At 48.5% G+C, this 16,020-nt stretch overlaps 1 protein-coding gene and 2 long non-coding RNA genes across 17 annotated transcripts in view; 2 read left to right on the top strand and 1 right to left on the bottom strand.

The window, feature by feature from the left end:
• LOC140649848 (uncharacterized) overlaps positions 1–6,678 on the top strand; it is a 111,380-nt gene extending 104,702 nt beyond the window's left edge. For both annotated transcript variants that reach the window (XR_012041787.1, XR_012041786.1), the window contains one exon: positions 5,137–6,678. This is a non-coding gene — a long non-coding RNA (uncharacterized lncRNA). The remainder of the gene's footprint in view (positions 1–5,136) is intronic.
• On the bottom strand, positions 3,659–9,049 carry LOC140649847 (uncharacterized). The gene is made up of 3 exons (XR_012041785.1): positions 8,452–9,049; positions 7,835–8,100; positions 3,659–4,660 (listed from the first exon to the last, which is right to left on the bottom strand). It is a non-coding gene; the product is annotated as an uncharacterized lncRNA (long non-coding RNA).
• A 57-nt stretch (positions 9,050–9,106) lies between these two features.
• The window catches only part of KIZ (kizuna centrosomal protein), a 52,019-nt gene continuing 45,105 nt past the window's right edge, over positions 9,107–16,020 (top strand). For 10 of the 14 annotated variants that reach the window (XR_012041783.1, XR_012041784.1, XR_012041777.1 and 7 more), the window contains exons 1-2: positions 9,107–9,264; positions 14,814–14,876. Coding sequence is in view for 6 of the 14 variants with exons in the window: in XM_072857650.1 (XP_072713751.1) it covers positions 9,167–9,264; positions 14,814–14,876 (161 nt within the window). In the remaining 8 variants the exon portion in view is untranslated. Of the gene's footprint in view, positions 9,265–11,360; positions 11,481–12,458; positions 12,581–14,813; positions 14,877–16,020 lie in introns of those variants that run through there. The other 4 variants (XM_072857646.1, XM_072857644.1, XM_072857645.1 and 1 more) reach the window with 3 other exon arrangements.

Here is a 16,020-nt window from a genome sequence, read left to right as displayed (position 1 = left end):
GGCGCGGCGATCCCGGCCCCGGCCCCCGGGCAGCGGCCGCCGAAGGCTGGCGGGGGGCCGGGGCTGGCGGCGCGGCCCGGGCCCTTGGGACAGCAGGGAAATGCGCTTCTGCAAAAACAAAGGGGGGGAAAAAAAGGGGGGGGAGCGGAGTGTATTAATTGAGCAAGAATAACGGCTCGCTCGTTAAAAAGCTCGCTGGCCGGTGGCGATTGTCTGAGCTGCTGCGGGGGGGCAAGGACTTGCCCTTCGCCGTGTAGCAGCCGAGGCGGCTCGGGGGGAGGCGGAGGGGGGCAGCTGGGCCGAGGGCCCCGCTCGGGCGCTGGAGCCCCGCGGGTCTGGCCCTCTCCGAGTGGAAACGGGGCCCCCCCGGGCCAGCACCGTCCCGCGCTCGGAGGGGCCCTCAGGGTGCGGGCGCCTGCAACCGGGCAAAGCCTTTCGGACCTGCCGCCCGTCCCGCAGCGCAGCCCCCTGCCCTGGCAGCCCCCGCCTGCCTACCCGCCCGGCACCAGCGCTTCCCCCGCCGTAGAGCTGGAACGACGTTTCGAGCGCTACCTAAATGCCCTGTTGGGACAGTTCCCGTCTCTTCTCCAGCCTCTTCGCCAGCTCCTGCTCCAGGTTCCTGTTTGGCACAAGTATTTACTGTTGCATGCACTAAATGGAGCGCGGAGGGCAGGGCCCAGTGATGCCGAGCTCGGAGCAGGCAGAGTTTAATTAATTTAATAGTCTTATGCTTGTTCTGCTTTGCAAATGAATAAACGGTTTCTACGTGTGGATCCTTTCATTCATCACCAGAACAACCTTCTGCACAGGGCAGAGGGGGAAACGCTTAAGAAATCACAGGAAAAACAGCGTGGTGGTTTGGGACAGAAAGTGAAAAACGCTGTGTCCACCTGAAGCGGGGTTTCAAAGACAGAGAGAATTCAGAGCAGCAGCGTATAGGCATTACCCCACGTGAAATTTGGCCTGGCTCTGCAGGCAGCGCTTGCTGAAAAACAAGCCAGCTTCTCCGGCACGTCTTAGGGTCCAGGCGTTCAGCTCCAGCCCTCGGGCAGAAGTAAAAATTAAATGGAGACAGCAACCAAACAGCGACCAGCAATTAGTGCGGGCTTACACATAATCCTAGCTCAGGGGAACGCATGCATTTTCCACGCATGCTGCCGTTTTGCTGATTTGCTCACTTTTGTTTTAAAGAGTCACTGATGACTTGCAAACATTCCTGCTGAAATATAAGCGTCTTTAACAGGGTTTACATATTTTGGTTTACGGTAGGGAGGGCTTCTCAAGAGACTCCACGTTTGTCGATGTCTGTCTGAAGAGCAGCATCTCGCTCCCCGTGCCGTCGGATCTGATTTCCCTTGCCCCAAACAGCACTAAACTGCAAGGCTCGCCCGAGTGCTTCCCTTTGTTTCAAACCCTTGTAGCTTGGAGCACTTGTTGAACCTGACGACAAGTGCATCAAAGTGGCTGACAATTATGAAGTAAACAAATATCATTTGAGGCATTTTTGAGCAGAATCCAGTAATACATAGATTAGCTTATTGATGTCGTTATCGTATTGAATATTATTCATACTTCTGATATTTCTGCTGCGCAGCAGCATTCCCTGCTCAGCAAACATCGTATTATCTCACTATGCAAAAGGCTTCATTAATCAAAACAGACAATAGGCCAGACGCTCTCCCTTTGAGCCTGGGGTTTTGGATCTTCCAGGCTTTTTACCTTGTCTAAATGCCTTGTCCCTGTCAACGCAGAAAGCAACTCGTCAAAACAGAGCGCTATAAAATGTGGTGCTAAAAGGAAAACATTATCTAATTCAGTTGAAAGAATTTCCCAGTTATTTTATATTTTCCCTTTAATTTTTCATGACTTATAGAAGCAAAACTTTTTCAGGATTTCAGGCAGTACATGAGATTAATCCACTCATTTGTTAAAATACTAATGAAAGAGCCTGATAGATCTCTGTCCTTTAAAACAGCAGCAGCAGCAAGTGTTAAGGTCGAGAAAGACGGAGGTGCCTGGCCAGCCCGCGGTTGCGCTGCCCACCTTGCTCCTTGGAGGTGGGGAGCAGACGGTGGATGGGAGCTGGGAATAACGTGGCCACGAAGCTGCTGCTCTCCAGAAAGAGGGTCCTGGCAAAAACACGGCACGATCTCGACGTGGTGCAAAGGACCGCACGTTGAAGGCGGGGTAGGACCCTGTTGTGGCTAGGAAAATGGCCGGGTGCAAAATCTCCCCTTTGCCTCTGCAGGCTCAGTGCAGCGTCACGAACGTAGGGCTGCGTGCTTTGAGCGCGCGGGCAGAGCAGGCAGCGAGACGCTGGGGCACACGGAGTCGGTCATTCATTTGCAGAGTTTGGCAGAGGCAGATTTGGATGCCGTGATGGATGTTCTCCATCCCACCGTTTCTAACCAAGTTGAACCCTTGGTGGTTGTGGCGTGGTCTGCGACGCGTGGCAGGCTCTGCCTCGCACCGGGCTACGGCGCGTTGGGTCGAGTCATTATTCCTGCGCAGCGGAATAACGCTCCCTGCTGCGGGACCCCAACGGGTAGTTGTGGGATTGATTTTGGCTACCTATTTGTGAGCCGTCGTCTTCTTCCTGCTTTCTTTTTGGTTACTGCAGGCCTGAAAGAGACGTTCCGTAATGACCTAAAATGGCACAAAATAGTCTCTCCTGCACAGAAATACATCAGAACTGTTTCAGATTGAGCAACAGAAATTAAAGCAGTGGTTGTGCAGGGCACTCTGGAGCGTAAGGCGTAGATGATTTCAGAGAAGACAGGAATAGAGCCTTTTGACGGTCTGCTGTGAGTGGTCTCGTTCAAATTCAGCCTCTTGTCTCGCATCTCAGAAAACCTAAATTCAGCTCTCGTTTCTCCAGGGACGGGGGAACTCAACACTGTCAATCTCCTCTTTCCTCTTCAAACAACAGCAGACACTTAAAGGGAGACTGGTTAATTCCTCCTGTCTACATCTTAGAAACAGAAGTGACTTTGAATTACTGGGAAAGCAGAGAGACCCGAAATCTGCCAGGCATCCTCTCCAGATCCTTGGCCTTGGAAAAGCCTGAGTCGGGGCACACCTGATCCCTTCTGGTCTTGGAGCCTCGTATGCCGCGTAGGAGACTCGAAAAGCACTTTGAGACGGCCGGAGAGGAGAGATACTTCCCGGCAATCGGTCTCTAAACTGGTCCCCTCCCCGTGCCACGGCATTTCTGTTGCTCATTAACAACACGGGGCCGTAAACAATGGCATGTGCTTGTACCTAAATTCTCCAGGATTCATTCAAAATTCATTGACAATGACATTACTAGAGACTTGTCAACATGTCAATAGGCCTTGGATAAGGCCCTTACATTCTTAATAAACATTATATAGTTCTAAATGCTGTAGTCCTGTTCTTCAGTTTTTTATTTAATCAGCCATTATCGCTGGCCTCTGTGTTAACAAGTTCTTGCTGGAGGAACTCATTTCACCTGTCCTGTCGACAGCAGAAACTGCCTTCTTCAGAAAGACAATGTATTTTCTGTTTATGCATCAGAAACGAGTAATAATAGGTTTCAAGGAACTGTAACATTTAATAAAAGCATTTTATTACATTTAAATTTATTAAAATTTAAACATTAAATTCAACATGTTAATTACTATTTCCATGCATTGACACTGACAGTCGGAAATGGATCCACACAACTGCTCTGCTGAGATATGTTCCCTGGTGTTATTTGCTCTTTGATTACTAATGTATTATTAGTGCTCTTCATTTGGGACTTGATTCATTAACAAAAAGACTTATATGGGCATTATGTAAATTTTTTCTATGTCTTTTACACAGCTACCAGGGCATGTATTATGAATCTAATTGAAAAGAAAAAAAAAAAGAAAGGAAGGAAAATGTATTCAGTTCTGTCCTGACTCGTGGGCAAGCTCTAGCTAGATGTACAGTCGCTCTCAGAAATCAAATAAGCGCAGAGAGGAAAAACCTTTTTCTGGTACATCACAGTCTGTGTTTCTGCAAATCCCTTTCCAGAGAAACCACGCACAAACCCCAGCCTGCTGTGTTTTGGCAGAAATAGCAAAATGGTGGCAAGGAACTAAGCTGAAATGTTCAGGCTCTCTCATATCTCTCCTCCGCGTGTCTGCTGTATACATCGGTGCTTGCAGCTAATCGTCCCTTTTGGTTTTAATCACTGATTTCTCGTTAATGCTTCTGAAGTCATGATTTGGTTTATTCTAATCCAGACGCTGTCAAGCAATATTTGTATTTCTCATGTTAAGTGAAAGTCAGCTAAAATCAGAGAGGGCCGGCCCTTAATCTGTAAAAGCTCATCACGATCGTTACGGCAGCAGTGGAGGCGGGGGGGGTTATGCAGCGGCTAGTGGGGGGAGGCCTCGTCCCAGGACACCCTACACGAGGACACCGACACTTCCTGCTTTATATAAAGAGTTTCCCATCTTTCTGGGACCGAGTGGCGTCCCCTCCATTTTCTGGCTTTAGACCAGAGGCTGTGGCAGACAATCTGCAGCAGGTACACACTGTGCATGGATCTCTCGCTCGGGAAAACCGGCAAACCCCGTGACGGCCACCTCTGACAGACGTAGTCGAGGGCCGGTGACGGGCGAGAGGGGAGAGGCCAAGGGTGAGACGGACAGACGACCTGTAGCACCTGGGAAGGAAAAGCATGGAGCAGATAAGTAGGGCAGAAAAAACTACGGCAGAAATCTTTGCAAAGATCCCAATAGCGGCAGAGGCAGAAACGCAGGATTTTTAACTCCGGTTTCCCTCCGACGGTGTGACGCCAGCCCGCCGCAGACAGTGGGTCCTTCTGCGGATGTAGCTGGAGGCTGGAGCAGCCCCTTTCGGGGCGCCGCTGCCAGCACCGCAGGATCCGTCAGCTCTCGCAGCAGGGAAGGTGCCCTGCAAACCACCCCAGGCGTGCTGCTGGGCCCTTGAGCGTGGGGACACAGGGCGACAGCTTGGCCCCGAGCCTTTCGCTGGAAGAGCACGATGCAGGCTGTCTCTGGAGGCATGCGCTGTCAGCCCCTCGCCCCTTTTCTTCCCCTACAAGATATATTCTTTTTCTCTTCCCTGAAAAGATACATTCCTTTTCACTTTCTTCTCTTTCTCTCATCCCTTTTCCAGGTGAGGACCCTGCGGCCGGATGCTCATCACAATGAGGCGAATTCTGCACCTTCCGGGACACTGTTACAGCTCCAGAGGAACGCAGGATGCTAAAAGCACACATGGTTTCCTCCCGAAATTAAAAAGAGTGTGTAAAGCTGTTAAGATCAGTGCACATCAATCCCTGCATTTGAATCGAGAGATACTTTCGTTTGGCAGCTATTGGGGAAAAAACCATACTTTCATTCAAAGTGTATTTAATAAGACAGAAGGAGACAGATTTCTTTTGACAGTTTTACAGCTCTTATCAGATTACATTAAAATTAAATTAAAACAATCTAAAAGAAGTGTTAAGTACTGAAGGGAGAACACAAACAAAACACTCCTCTTTGTAGGCTTTCAGGGATGGGGTACTGATGTTAGTTATCAGGGATGTGAGTAATAAGATTATTCTTGAGTCAATTATGAGCCCATCCGTGTCAGCGCGGGGGATCACGCCGCAGGGCTGGGGCTGCAGAGGGGGAGTGCGCGCCCTGCGCCGAGCCAAGAACAGAAGGGCAACAGGAACAAAATGGGGAATGCACCAGGGGGCCAGGCCAAGGCTTCTTATTTCCTTATTTTTTGTTTCATAGAACATCAGGGTGTTTAACCCTGTCTGCTTCTCTTTCTTCCACTTTGGCTTTCCTTCTACTTTTTCCTCTCCTTTGTGCTGCCCGCAGTGCTGGGACCAGCGAGGCCAGGTTTGCGCCGTCCCCGTCAGCGGTACGCCCCGTTGCCCCCCCAGTTACCCCAGCCCCTCCTGGCCTCTCTTCTCCACCAGGACCAGTTTGCCACCACCTTCCGTTTGTCACTGTGACCCCTACCGCTGCCTCCCAGCTCCTCCCCAGCCAGACCACCCTCTGCCCTCCCTTGCCCGCTTCCCCGGCCTCGAGGCTGGGAGCAGGAGACGCTGTGGGAGGTGGGCAGCCTGCCCGAGCACCCTTGAGACCCCTGCCCCTCACCGTGCTCCACGGTTTTTAAAAAAAAAACTACCAGGGTTGGAAAGGTCCACTAAAGAAATAAACTCTGCGGTCCTGCGGATCTCACCTCCCGCGCTGAGCTGTCAGGTGGAGATCAGCCCCTTCCAGCTGAAACCTGGAAAGCTTGGTTTGGGAACAAGGTTTTCCAGTATGGAAATATAATATATGCTCGTAATTTTAGATAGCACGAGGAGCGTTTGAAAGTTTTGATATTATTTTAGCAAGCACAAATATTTTCGAAAGCAGTTTAGTCTTCCAGAACCAAACCTGGTATGTCACTGGTACAGGCTTAAGAAAGCCAGATTCTTTGCCTGTTTTGAAAAATAACAAAATTGTAGTATATGAAAGTGTTTTCTTGTTCAAACGCCATACAGCATTTGACAGTTTTCTGCACTGACAATCAGCGATGCATTCAAAATATGGGTCAGCCCGACAGAGCGCGGTTCACGGCTGACATTCTGAAATAACAACTTTTTAGTGTCTCACCTCGGTGTCAAAGGGGAGACTATTTATTTTGACGTAGGTATTAGCAATGAGAGCTGTTATGAGGGACCTTCGGGGGGGGGGGAGCAATTTAACCTTGAAGCAACCATGAAAACCTTTTTATTTCCATTTTATCTGCCCCCATGACTGAGCAGGAACATCATGCTGATACAAAGGCTCTGGAGAAGTCTTAGTACTACGAGTAACTCTCAAGGAGGGCAGGGGATCGTGTCCACAGCTGAGATGCCAAAGCTCCATTTCTTCCCCTATGTGTTTTTAAAGGAAAGGGCAAGCTGTGGTGCACCTGGGTTGCAAAGTCAGGATCTGGGGAAAAAATGCCCAACTTTGGAAATTCAGGCAAGCTCGGACCCAGATTTCACCTGTCACATCTTGTGAAGATGCGAGCTCGCGCTGTGATGGAGGTCTCCATAACACGTCTTTGCTTTCAATAAACAGAAGAGTGAGGAAGAACAGTACGTCTATTACGAGTGTGTTTTATGTGAATTCAATAATAAAAGGCTCCCAAATCTGCAAATCCTTTGCATATGTTTTCTTGAGTAGGTAAGCTCTTACATGAGCTAAAGCCTTCTGTATCTTATTGAGCCATTTATTTATAGCGGATATGCAAAGGCTAAGCCAGACAGCAGCTATGGTTATTCAAGTGACAGAAGCTAATTTGGGGACTGTTAAGTACCGCTACATCAATTCAGCAAAGCTTTTTACTTTACATTTAAATTTGGTTTATCCGAGTTTGAGGCTGAAGGTGTTGAAAAACACTAGGGACACGGTCACACGACCCCCAAACCTGGCAGAGGAACCCCGACCCGCAGGACGGGGCTGCCTGGCCGGAGCCCCAAAGCTCGTCCTGATGCACTTGAGCCTGCCGAACCCCCGGCGCTGGCACGTGGCTCGAGCCATGCCCTCACCTGTGCCGTTACTACCTCGCAACTACAGCTGATGCATTCACGTGGCAGTTGTCGGACAGAAGTTCTAATGAAGGGTAATTATGATGATGATCTCGTACTAATTGTATACTGATTGCTGTTCTAATTATGCTTAAGCATTTCATAGCTATCCGCAATTTTGCCTATTGATGTAGCATTTCTTCCCTTTAAATTCAAATACCCTCGTGGTAGGTGACTGAACTTTCTTTATTGGGGCCCCGGAATCTAAGCACTAATTTGGCAACTTCCTTTCAAAGGGATCTACGTTTTTACCTGAAAATGAAAAATTGTGTTTTTCTTTTCTCCTTCGTTTCCCAGCTGGAGGTGTAAAGGCAGGGTTTGTCAGGGCTGGTCCAGCGCCCACTGAAGGTGCTGGGGCTTTTTCCACTGACGGATGGATTTTGGTGAGAGGACATCAACGAGCTCTGCCAGCCAGACAAAGTGGCAATTCAGAGGAGGAGGAATCGGGAATTTTATTGAGATGTTTGATTTCTATACAACTGGAAATAAGCCATTTGCATTTTCTGTTTAGTTTTTTCCTGAAAAACATAGTGCACAATAAACTCAGTAAAACAGACTATTAATGAGGGCCCTGTTACCATTAACTGTTCACCAGCTCCCAATTATTTTTGGAATGAGCATCCTAGCGCCTCGCAAAGCCCCTAATTCCCCCCTTTTCCGGAGACCCGGAGATGACTGCCTCGCCCCAGGTCACCCAACAGGCTGGGGCCCGCTTCTCCTCAGCACCACCCTGGAGACTTGACTGGACATTACAGCCTTTTTAACTGCTGTAGTAACACCTACATTAACAGATTTAATAATATGATATGAACAGATGACATAATAATTTAGGAATAAACGCTTTAAATCTCCACAGTCCCAAAACTTACGCCGCAGATTTCCAACGCAACGGTGGGGAGCCCTCTCACAGCTCTTACGTGCACGCCTGCCGCCTCCTGCACTGGCGACGCTCTCATTAGCCCTCTGCTGTGTTTTAAGCCATTAAAGGCGTAAAAATGCCTCAAAGGCTTACAAATGCCATAAGGGCTGGCCCCGGGGCGGCCTCCGAGGAACGCTGGGCAGGCCCCATCCCCTGCCCTGGGCTCGGCGGAGGGCAGCAGGCCCTCACCCGCACCCACCGCCCAGACCCTCTCCAGTTTCGGGGCTCCCCGCGCTCGCTGGATGCGGACGAGCCGGCTTCGCCCCGCTACGCCTACGGGGTGCCTCAGCGCCGTCCCTGGCACCGCGGGCCCAGGACCCCGCCGGCCGGCGGGGCCCGGTCAGGGCAGCGGGGAGGAGCGCGGGCGCCGCTGGGCGGGCGGCAGTCCCACAGGTGCCTCCCCGCTACGGACGCGTGCACGTGTGCGTGTACGCACGCCCCTACACGTACCTATAGGCACATACCTATAGGTACGCACACATGGGCGAGCCGCTCTCCCCGGGGCGGGACGCGGCGACCGCCCGCGCCTCAGGACGGGGGGAGACGCCCGCGCCCCGCCCCGCGTCCCCATGGCAACGCGCGCGCGGGGCGGGGGCTTCCGGGGCGGGGCCGGCGCGGTGCACGGCGGGAGCCGTCGCTTTGGCCACCGGCGTAAACAGGGCGGCATGAGCGGCCCCGGCCCGGCCGCGGGCCCCGGCGGCCCCCGGCCCGGCCGCGCCTGCTGCGAGGGGCTCGGCAGCCTCCTGCGGCGCCTCCGCGACAGGTGAGGAGACCGCCCGCCCCTCCGCCGGGGCCCGCTCCCCGCGAGCGGCCGCGCCGCGCCGGGCCCGGGCCCGGCCCCTGCGCGCCTGGCCCCGGCCCCTGCGCCCCTCGCCCCGGCCGGGCTCTGCCGCCAGGAGGGGGCCGGGAGGGGCGGTGCTCCCGCCGGCTTCCCCCCCCTCGGCGCGGCGGGCGGCCCGGTGTGTGCCCGCGGGGCGGCTCCCGAGGGGGCGAGCCGCCGTGTGCCCGCGGGGCGGCTGCCGGGCCTCTGCCCCGAGGGGGAGGCGGCTTCCCGCCTTCCCGAGAGCGCCCGGGGGCTGCGCCTTGGTGCTGGGGGGAACGGACGGGGTTCGTGGGGTGCTTTTGGGGTGTTAACGCTTTTGGGGGCCTTCTCCGGGGCGGGGGGAGTAGTCCAGGGTCCCCAGCAGTGTCTCGGCCAGGGCACCCCTGTCACCTCCTCCTGCTTTGTCGTCGTCTTTCGGCTGGGTGTGTGCTGGGGGGATACTTAAAGCTAGCTTGTCGGTAACACCCGGCTTCGGTGTTTTCAGTCACTCTGCTGCGTGACTTCGGTGTTAGCGTCTTGGGTGACTTCTGAACGCGCCGTAGACCTGTCACTGCTTGTCTGAGAAGTTCGGAAGCCCTTCTGGCAGGATGTACAAGATTCCTTGTTACTTTAAGCAAACAAGCAAATAATAGAGATGCTGATATTTCAGAGCTGGCTAGTTGGTGAATGGATGCGTACAGATGTTTCTGCTACAGTCATCTTTTTAACCTTTAAAAGTTATTTTAGGGGTTTCAGTTTGCGGGTCCTTCAGGGCAGGTCTGGCTTTCAGGAAAAAAGCAAGTGTACCTGGCAAAAAAGCAAGTGTACCAGCTTTCTGAAGGGGCTCTGGCCTGAGGGGTGGCAATCGCTGGTCAGTTCCTCTGAAGCTGTGCACAATTAGTGATGCTCCCAGCCTGTTACTCACTGCAATAACCACAGTAATTGGTGTCAATCAGCACTTTTTTTTCTGGCCGGAGGAAGTCTCTTGAGATCATTTATGGTATACTGTTAGGAAGTTGGTTTTTAAGCAGTACCTGTTTTCTGTCTAATACAGAAGGCTTTGGTTTCTGGTTCTCATGCTAGCACCTCGAACGTACAGTATTAGCAGGAATAATAACGCCATGGCCGTGAGAATCTACACTTGTGTGCAGATAGTGCTTTTACAAAAATGCTGTGTATATCTTCATTAATATCCTGTTCTGGTCTGGAAGGCAAACAAAACAGGAATGACTTGCTGTTTAAAAGACTGGATAAGAATGTACAAAGTATACTTTTATTGTATAGAAATTATTGAAGATGCGGGCCCTAGACAGGGAAGACGCTTTATCTAAATTGCAGCGTTAGAAAATGAAGGGAGAGGGCAGATTAAAATCTGAGTGTTCTAGACTGCGTGCTGCTTTAAACTATGTCTTTGTGTGCAGATGTCCCTCGTGTTAGGAGTAGAGATGTCTCGTGCTTCCCGAGAGCCTGATCTGCATGAAGTTTGGTCACCTCCTTTGTAGTTCTCTGTTGTCTGAGCTAGGGCTGAGCTCACACTGCACAAGTGGACTACCCCTCTTCAGCTCCTCTGAAACCGCTGGGAACGTAGTACATTCCAGACATCAGCTCCTCTGTCTAATTCAGTTGCAGCAAAAGCTCCAGGATTTATTTGGGGAAGGGGAATTACAGGCAGACAGACAGCATGATTGCATAAGCCGTGCTTGCTTTGGAGACCCAGCTTAACAGGTCTTGTGATAATAAATAGACGTTTTCTGCCTGGCACACTTCTGTTGTATGTACTTTAAAATACAAAATAAAAGATGTATTTGTACTTGGTGGTGTTGACAAACAAGGGGTGATTTTTATGCCGGACTGCAAGTTGTATGCTGCTGTTGCCTCTGGGAATGGTGCTGCAGAGGCAGTTGCCTCTTCAGAATTGCTCAAAACGATACCTTTTATCTAAACTACTTTTTAAAGTGTAAGATGTAAAAACTTCTGTTAAATCACTGGAGCGTTTCAGCTTTTAAAGTCCCGCTTTGGAATTCTGGACTGATCTAATTTCAAGTCGCTTGTTCTAGGACCTGAAGTGCCCGACAGCTGTTTCACTCCTGACTGCAGCCCTGCTTCCAGTTCGCAGTTGTGCTTAAGCAAACAATGAGCCACTACTAATAAGCCGTATGTGCAAGAGCTTGAATATGGTGAGGAAGCTGCTGCTTGGTTATGTCTCCCATCTGACTTGCTGAACTAGAAGGGAGTTCTCATGAATGTTTCTTTTCCACCTGTTCTCATAAACCTCTTTTTTTCTTTAAATATCTAAGTTCTGAAGAAAATTGAGACATTTTCTGAAGAAGCATGAGAAATTAGCCACCAGATATTAAGCTTCTGATAAATAGTCAGCATGGACTGCCTTGAGACTTGTGCAAAAAACCCCATAACTGTACTTTACATTACATGTTAGGCTTTATTGGCCGTATTTGATTTCCTAATGCTGGTACTTTGTCCAGTCTAAATATAAAAATTACTGCATGCGTAGGTCTCTGTACACAGGTCAGTGGTATCTGTGCTGTGTGCAAAATGATAAAGAGTTAGGTTTAGGTGTCTGAGATAATAAGTGAAATGGGGCAGAGAGTTTACCTTCTGTGTTTTATACAGACCAGACCGTGTTGTGATTACTCAGCACTTAATCTTCAGTGGTTGCTGGTGAGAAAGGCAGTGTTTGAGCGGTGTGGGCGATGAAGTAAATGAATTATATAGTTAAGTGCTGTACTTAGCACTGCGACTAACTTTGCAGTTAGCTTCGCTTTTCAGACAGTGAGGCCAGATGCTGCACACTAAGGGTGATTTGCAGTAAACATGCACAAATACTGAGATGTCCTGAACAGAGAACGTAAACCAGGTGGGATTATTAGTTTCGGAAATATCTGCTGGTATCAGTTGTATGTAGAAGATGGTGCTAAACAGGCCCCCTCTAACCCGCTCAGGGGACCAGCGCAGTTGGCGAAGGCTTGAGCAGGCTCTGGCCAGGCTAGTAAGGTGGATGCAGCTCAGTGCTCAACAGTCGATTTAGTGTCAGACTGGTGTAGAAAAACAACTGTAAAAATAACATTTCTTACTTTTATGGGAAGATTGCATTGTGCCCAAGTGTTGTGCAATTTTCTCTGTACTTATCTCAACAGGGTATCATGACAGGAGTACTGTTATTCCTACATTATGGATGCAGAACTGAAGCACAGAGAGACAAAGGCCTGGTATCGCAAAAAATACTGAGGCATCTTAGTCCTGCTGGTTTAAATGGGAGGTGAGGGATCAAATATCACTACGGATCGATGCCTGGTGAAATGCCAGAGATTAGAGAGAGCTTGTGGCTGACCAGGGAATTTAATTCTGCTCTCAAATCCCAAACTAACGCTCTTTCTCTGTAGACTGAAGATTCAGGGTTGCTTGAAAATGAGCCACCTGGATCCTTAAAAAGTTCTGAAGTGTGCTATTTTTGCCCATTTAAGCAAAAAGTTGATAACTGACTGTCTGCACCACTTCTACCTAATACAAAAACGCATGAATAAAAGTTTCAGGCCGAGAGTTTTGTTTTTTCATGTAAAAAAGGAGGTGGTGGTGCGATGGAATGGCTAGAATGATCCCTGTTACTGCTTCAAGCTTCTCTTCTGTCACTGACACAAAGGAACCGTGCTGGAACCTTGCCAGAACCTGGGCAAGCAAATCTACAAGTAAAGTCTTGATTGCCTCTAATTCGGTGCTTGGACAGAGCTGTGTTGCAAAACACCACGAGCTGTGCGGTAACCATTTTAGGCATCCATAACGATGATACTCAAATGCTGAGAGGCTCTTACCTGATGCTTTTTATACTGCTTTGCCTTGCCTTGAGAAGACCTTACTTATATATTCGTGTGCTGTCTAAATAGCTGTAACAGACTAATGAATGGGATACTGAAAAACCACGCTGGTAGAAGGAAACGATCTTTCAGGGGCTAAGGAATGCGATGTGCTACCTGTGGTATCAGAGAATGAGCAATAGGATTGGAGCCAATGGCTGTTCACATCCATTGGCTTTTACATCCATCAGGATATCAGTGTTCTTCATTGAGTCATGAAAATTACTTCTAGAAGTATAAAAACAAGATCTTGAAATCTGCTTTTGCTTAGCTGTCCATCATGTAAAAGGAAATTGAAAGGATGAGATCCCAGATGAAGCGTGGCTTTTAAATTGCATACATGACATGAAAACCTAATCTTGTTTCAGGCAGTGGCAGGATCAGATGGGTAAAATGGATGCCTTGATCTCTCAGACTAAGAAGCAGAAAGGGTTTTTTTCCTTGCTTTTCTCTGTGCAGGGCAACTGGGAGGAGGCAAATGTGTGTGGCTATGACACAGACATGCTTGTAGAGGGGTGCACAAATCCATCGATAAGCCTGCCTAGCCATATGGGTGCATGCAGTCTCATGTATCTGCCCGTACTGCTCGCACACGTACAGCCTTCCTGGCTAATAAGAATTTGATATTATTTTTTAGTAAGCAACTTGGAGTACTTGCTTTGATTGTTGCAGGGTTTGTAATGTACATCTACTGGAAGCCTCTGTCGTATCTTTTTTTTTTTGCTCATGGGATGGTTGCTCATCTTCAGATGCAATTTGTAATTATTAAATAATATCGCTTTACTCTTTTCTCTTCCTGAAAATAGATTCTCTTTGAAATAGATTGTAGGTGAGGTATGGAGTTTGTTCTTAAGCCATCTGATCATCCCCTTGGGCCTATGCCCTTGCGTTGCTTTTGGCAGATACAGATGGCCTCATGGCGTTTTCACAACCATAAATATTTTTGCTGGTTACTTATTTGTTACCCTTTAAGTTCTGGCAGGTAGTGCTAGCCATATCTCCAGATGTACTTGGCTTTAACGCATAAGTGTGAAATATGTACTTGATTTTAAGTTCAAATCGTTAAATAAAATACTTGGGTGGCACATTGGGTCTGTAAGCTGGGAAGGAGTTGGGATTTTTTGGAAATCTCTTGTAACGTGTCGATACGTTCCTATGAGAAGTTCTGGGGAGCTGTGCATTTGAACAGGCTCAGCAAAGTATCTCCCGCACTGACAGCGTTCTGCTCTGGGCCTTGGAGTGGGGAAGAGATGAGCTGACGACCTGCCAGTCGCAGGGTCTCCAGCCCTGCCTGGGGCTGCTGGAGAAGGGACTCGAAACAGCAGCTCCAGCTGCGCAGAAGTCTCTGGCTACTTTGGGGGCTCTTGTGTGGACATACGTGTGTCCAGGCATCTTTTCCCTGTAAAACAACCTAGCTCTTCTTCCAGTGAGGAGCAAAGAGAGAAGTAAAAGCTTTGAGGTTGTTATTTTTGTTTGTGATAAGCTTGGCTGGCAGATCAATCTGTAAGGCTGCCGATCTAGCAAAAATGTGCTCTCTGCTCTGAAAAGTTTATGCTCTGTGAAATGCTTTATTTCTTGCATTTTGGGTATTTTAATTGTGAAATAGTTTTATCTTACTGTATGTTGTTTGTTTTCTTCCAGTGAAGCCAAAAGGCTGGAATTAGAAAGAAAACTGATGGAATACAGAAAGTCTGATGCATACCTGTAAGCCTATTTAAAAGCTTCTTATAGGTTATTTTATTTTAGTTACAAAGACTTAGGTATCATAGAATGCTTTTAGAATGTTATCTTGAAGTTTTTTATAACAATAGATTTATATTCATATGTTAAGTATAATGTAAGATTCATGTCTCTAAGTTGTTGATGAAATAACTTCAGCAATAACATAACTACCTTATTCTATTAATACTGAAATGTTATTATCTTAGTAATAACTAACATGCAAGTTGGTTTTATGCAACTTTTGCAAAATCACTGTAGCATAGTTCATGCTGGAAAGTCTGAAAGTTTTAGGAAGTCCTAGAGGATATTCTAGGTTCCGGTCCTGCTCCTTGGATTGTTTCTGCATTATCTATTTAATGTAAATTGCATATACAGTCTGTACAAAAAAAAAAAACCCAAAACCTACACAACAAACCAAGTAAAAAAAAAAAAAACAAAACAAACCCACAAAAAAAACCCCAAAAACCCAGCCAACAACAAGAGGGGGCTGAAAAGTATCTCAGCCAGCATTCCTTTCCTCAAAGGTGTTTTGTAAAGCTCATAGCAGTGACTTTTCTGTCTTGGCTCAAAGGACCAAGGGCTAGGTGCAATAATGGCCAATCCCTTAGGAACTCCTCTTCTGAAAGAGGGCCTTTAGATTAGAAAATGAAGATGTAAGTTTGAGAAGAAAATGCCTGAACAGGTGGGGAAACATCACAGGTACTTTGTTTTCTGTTTTTATTTGATTTATTTTAATCTAACAGGTTTTGAACTGAAGTTTCTCTGAAAATATTGGCAGCTTGGGGATTTAGGTTGCAATTTCACTACTGGTTTAAGCAGACCTGTAGGCAGATTGAGACCAAAAGATGCTCCTGACTGCCCCGGTTCACATTTTCCCTTTGTTGGCACTAACGCTTGTGGGGCTGCCCCGTAATCAGATAAGAAAATAGGTCTGGCTGAAAGTGAATCTGTTTGTTGGGGGGTGAGAACTGGTTTAGATGGATTTTCAGCTGGATTATTCTTGCCCTAATTTGCCCTGTGGCCACACCGCTGACAGCACTGGCACACAGGAACGGCTGGGAGTGAGATGCCCCTTTTGGTGGCAGCATGGATTCAGGTTGGCTTAAAGCAGTTGTGAAGCTGCAGC

Source organism: Ciconia boyciana, chromosome 3 (genome assembly GCF_034638445.1).
Source record: "Ciconia boyciana chromosome 3, ASM3463844v1, whole genome shotgun sequence".
NCBI lineage: Eukaryota > Metazoa > Chordata > Aves > Ciconiiformes > Ciconiidae > Ciconia > Ciconia boyciana.
Note: the sequence above shows the minus strand (reverse complement) of the source record. Positions and strands in the feature narration are given on the sequence as shown.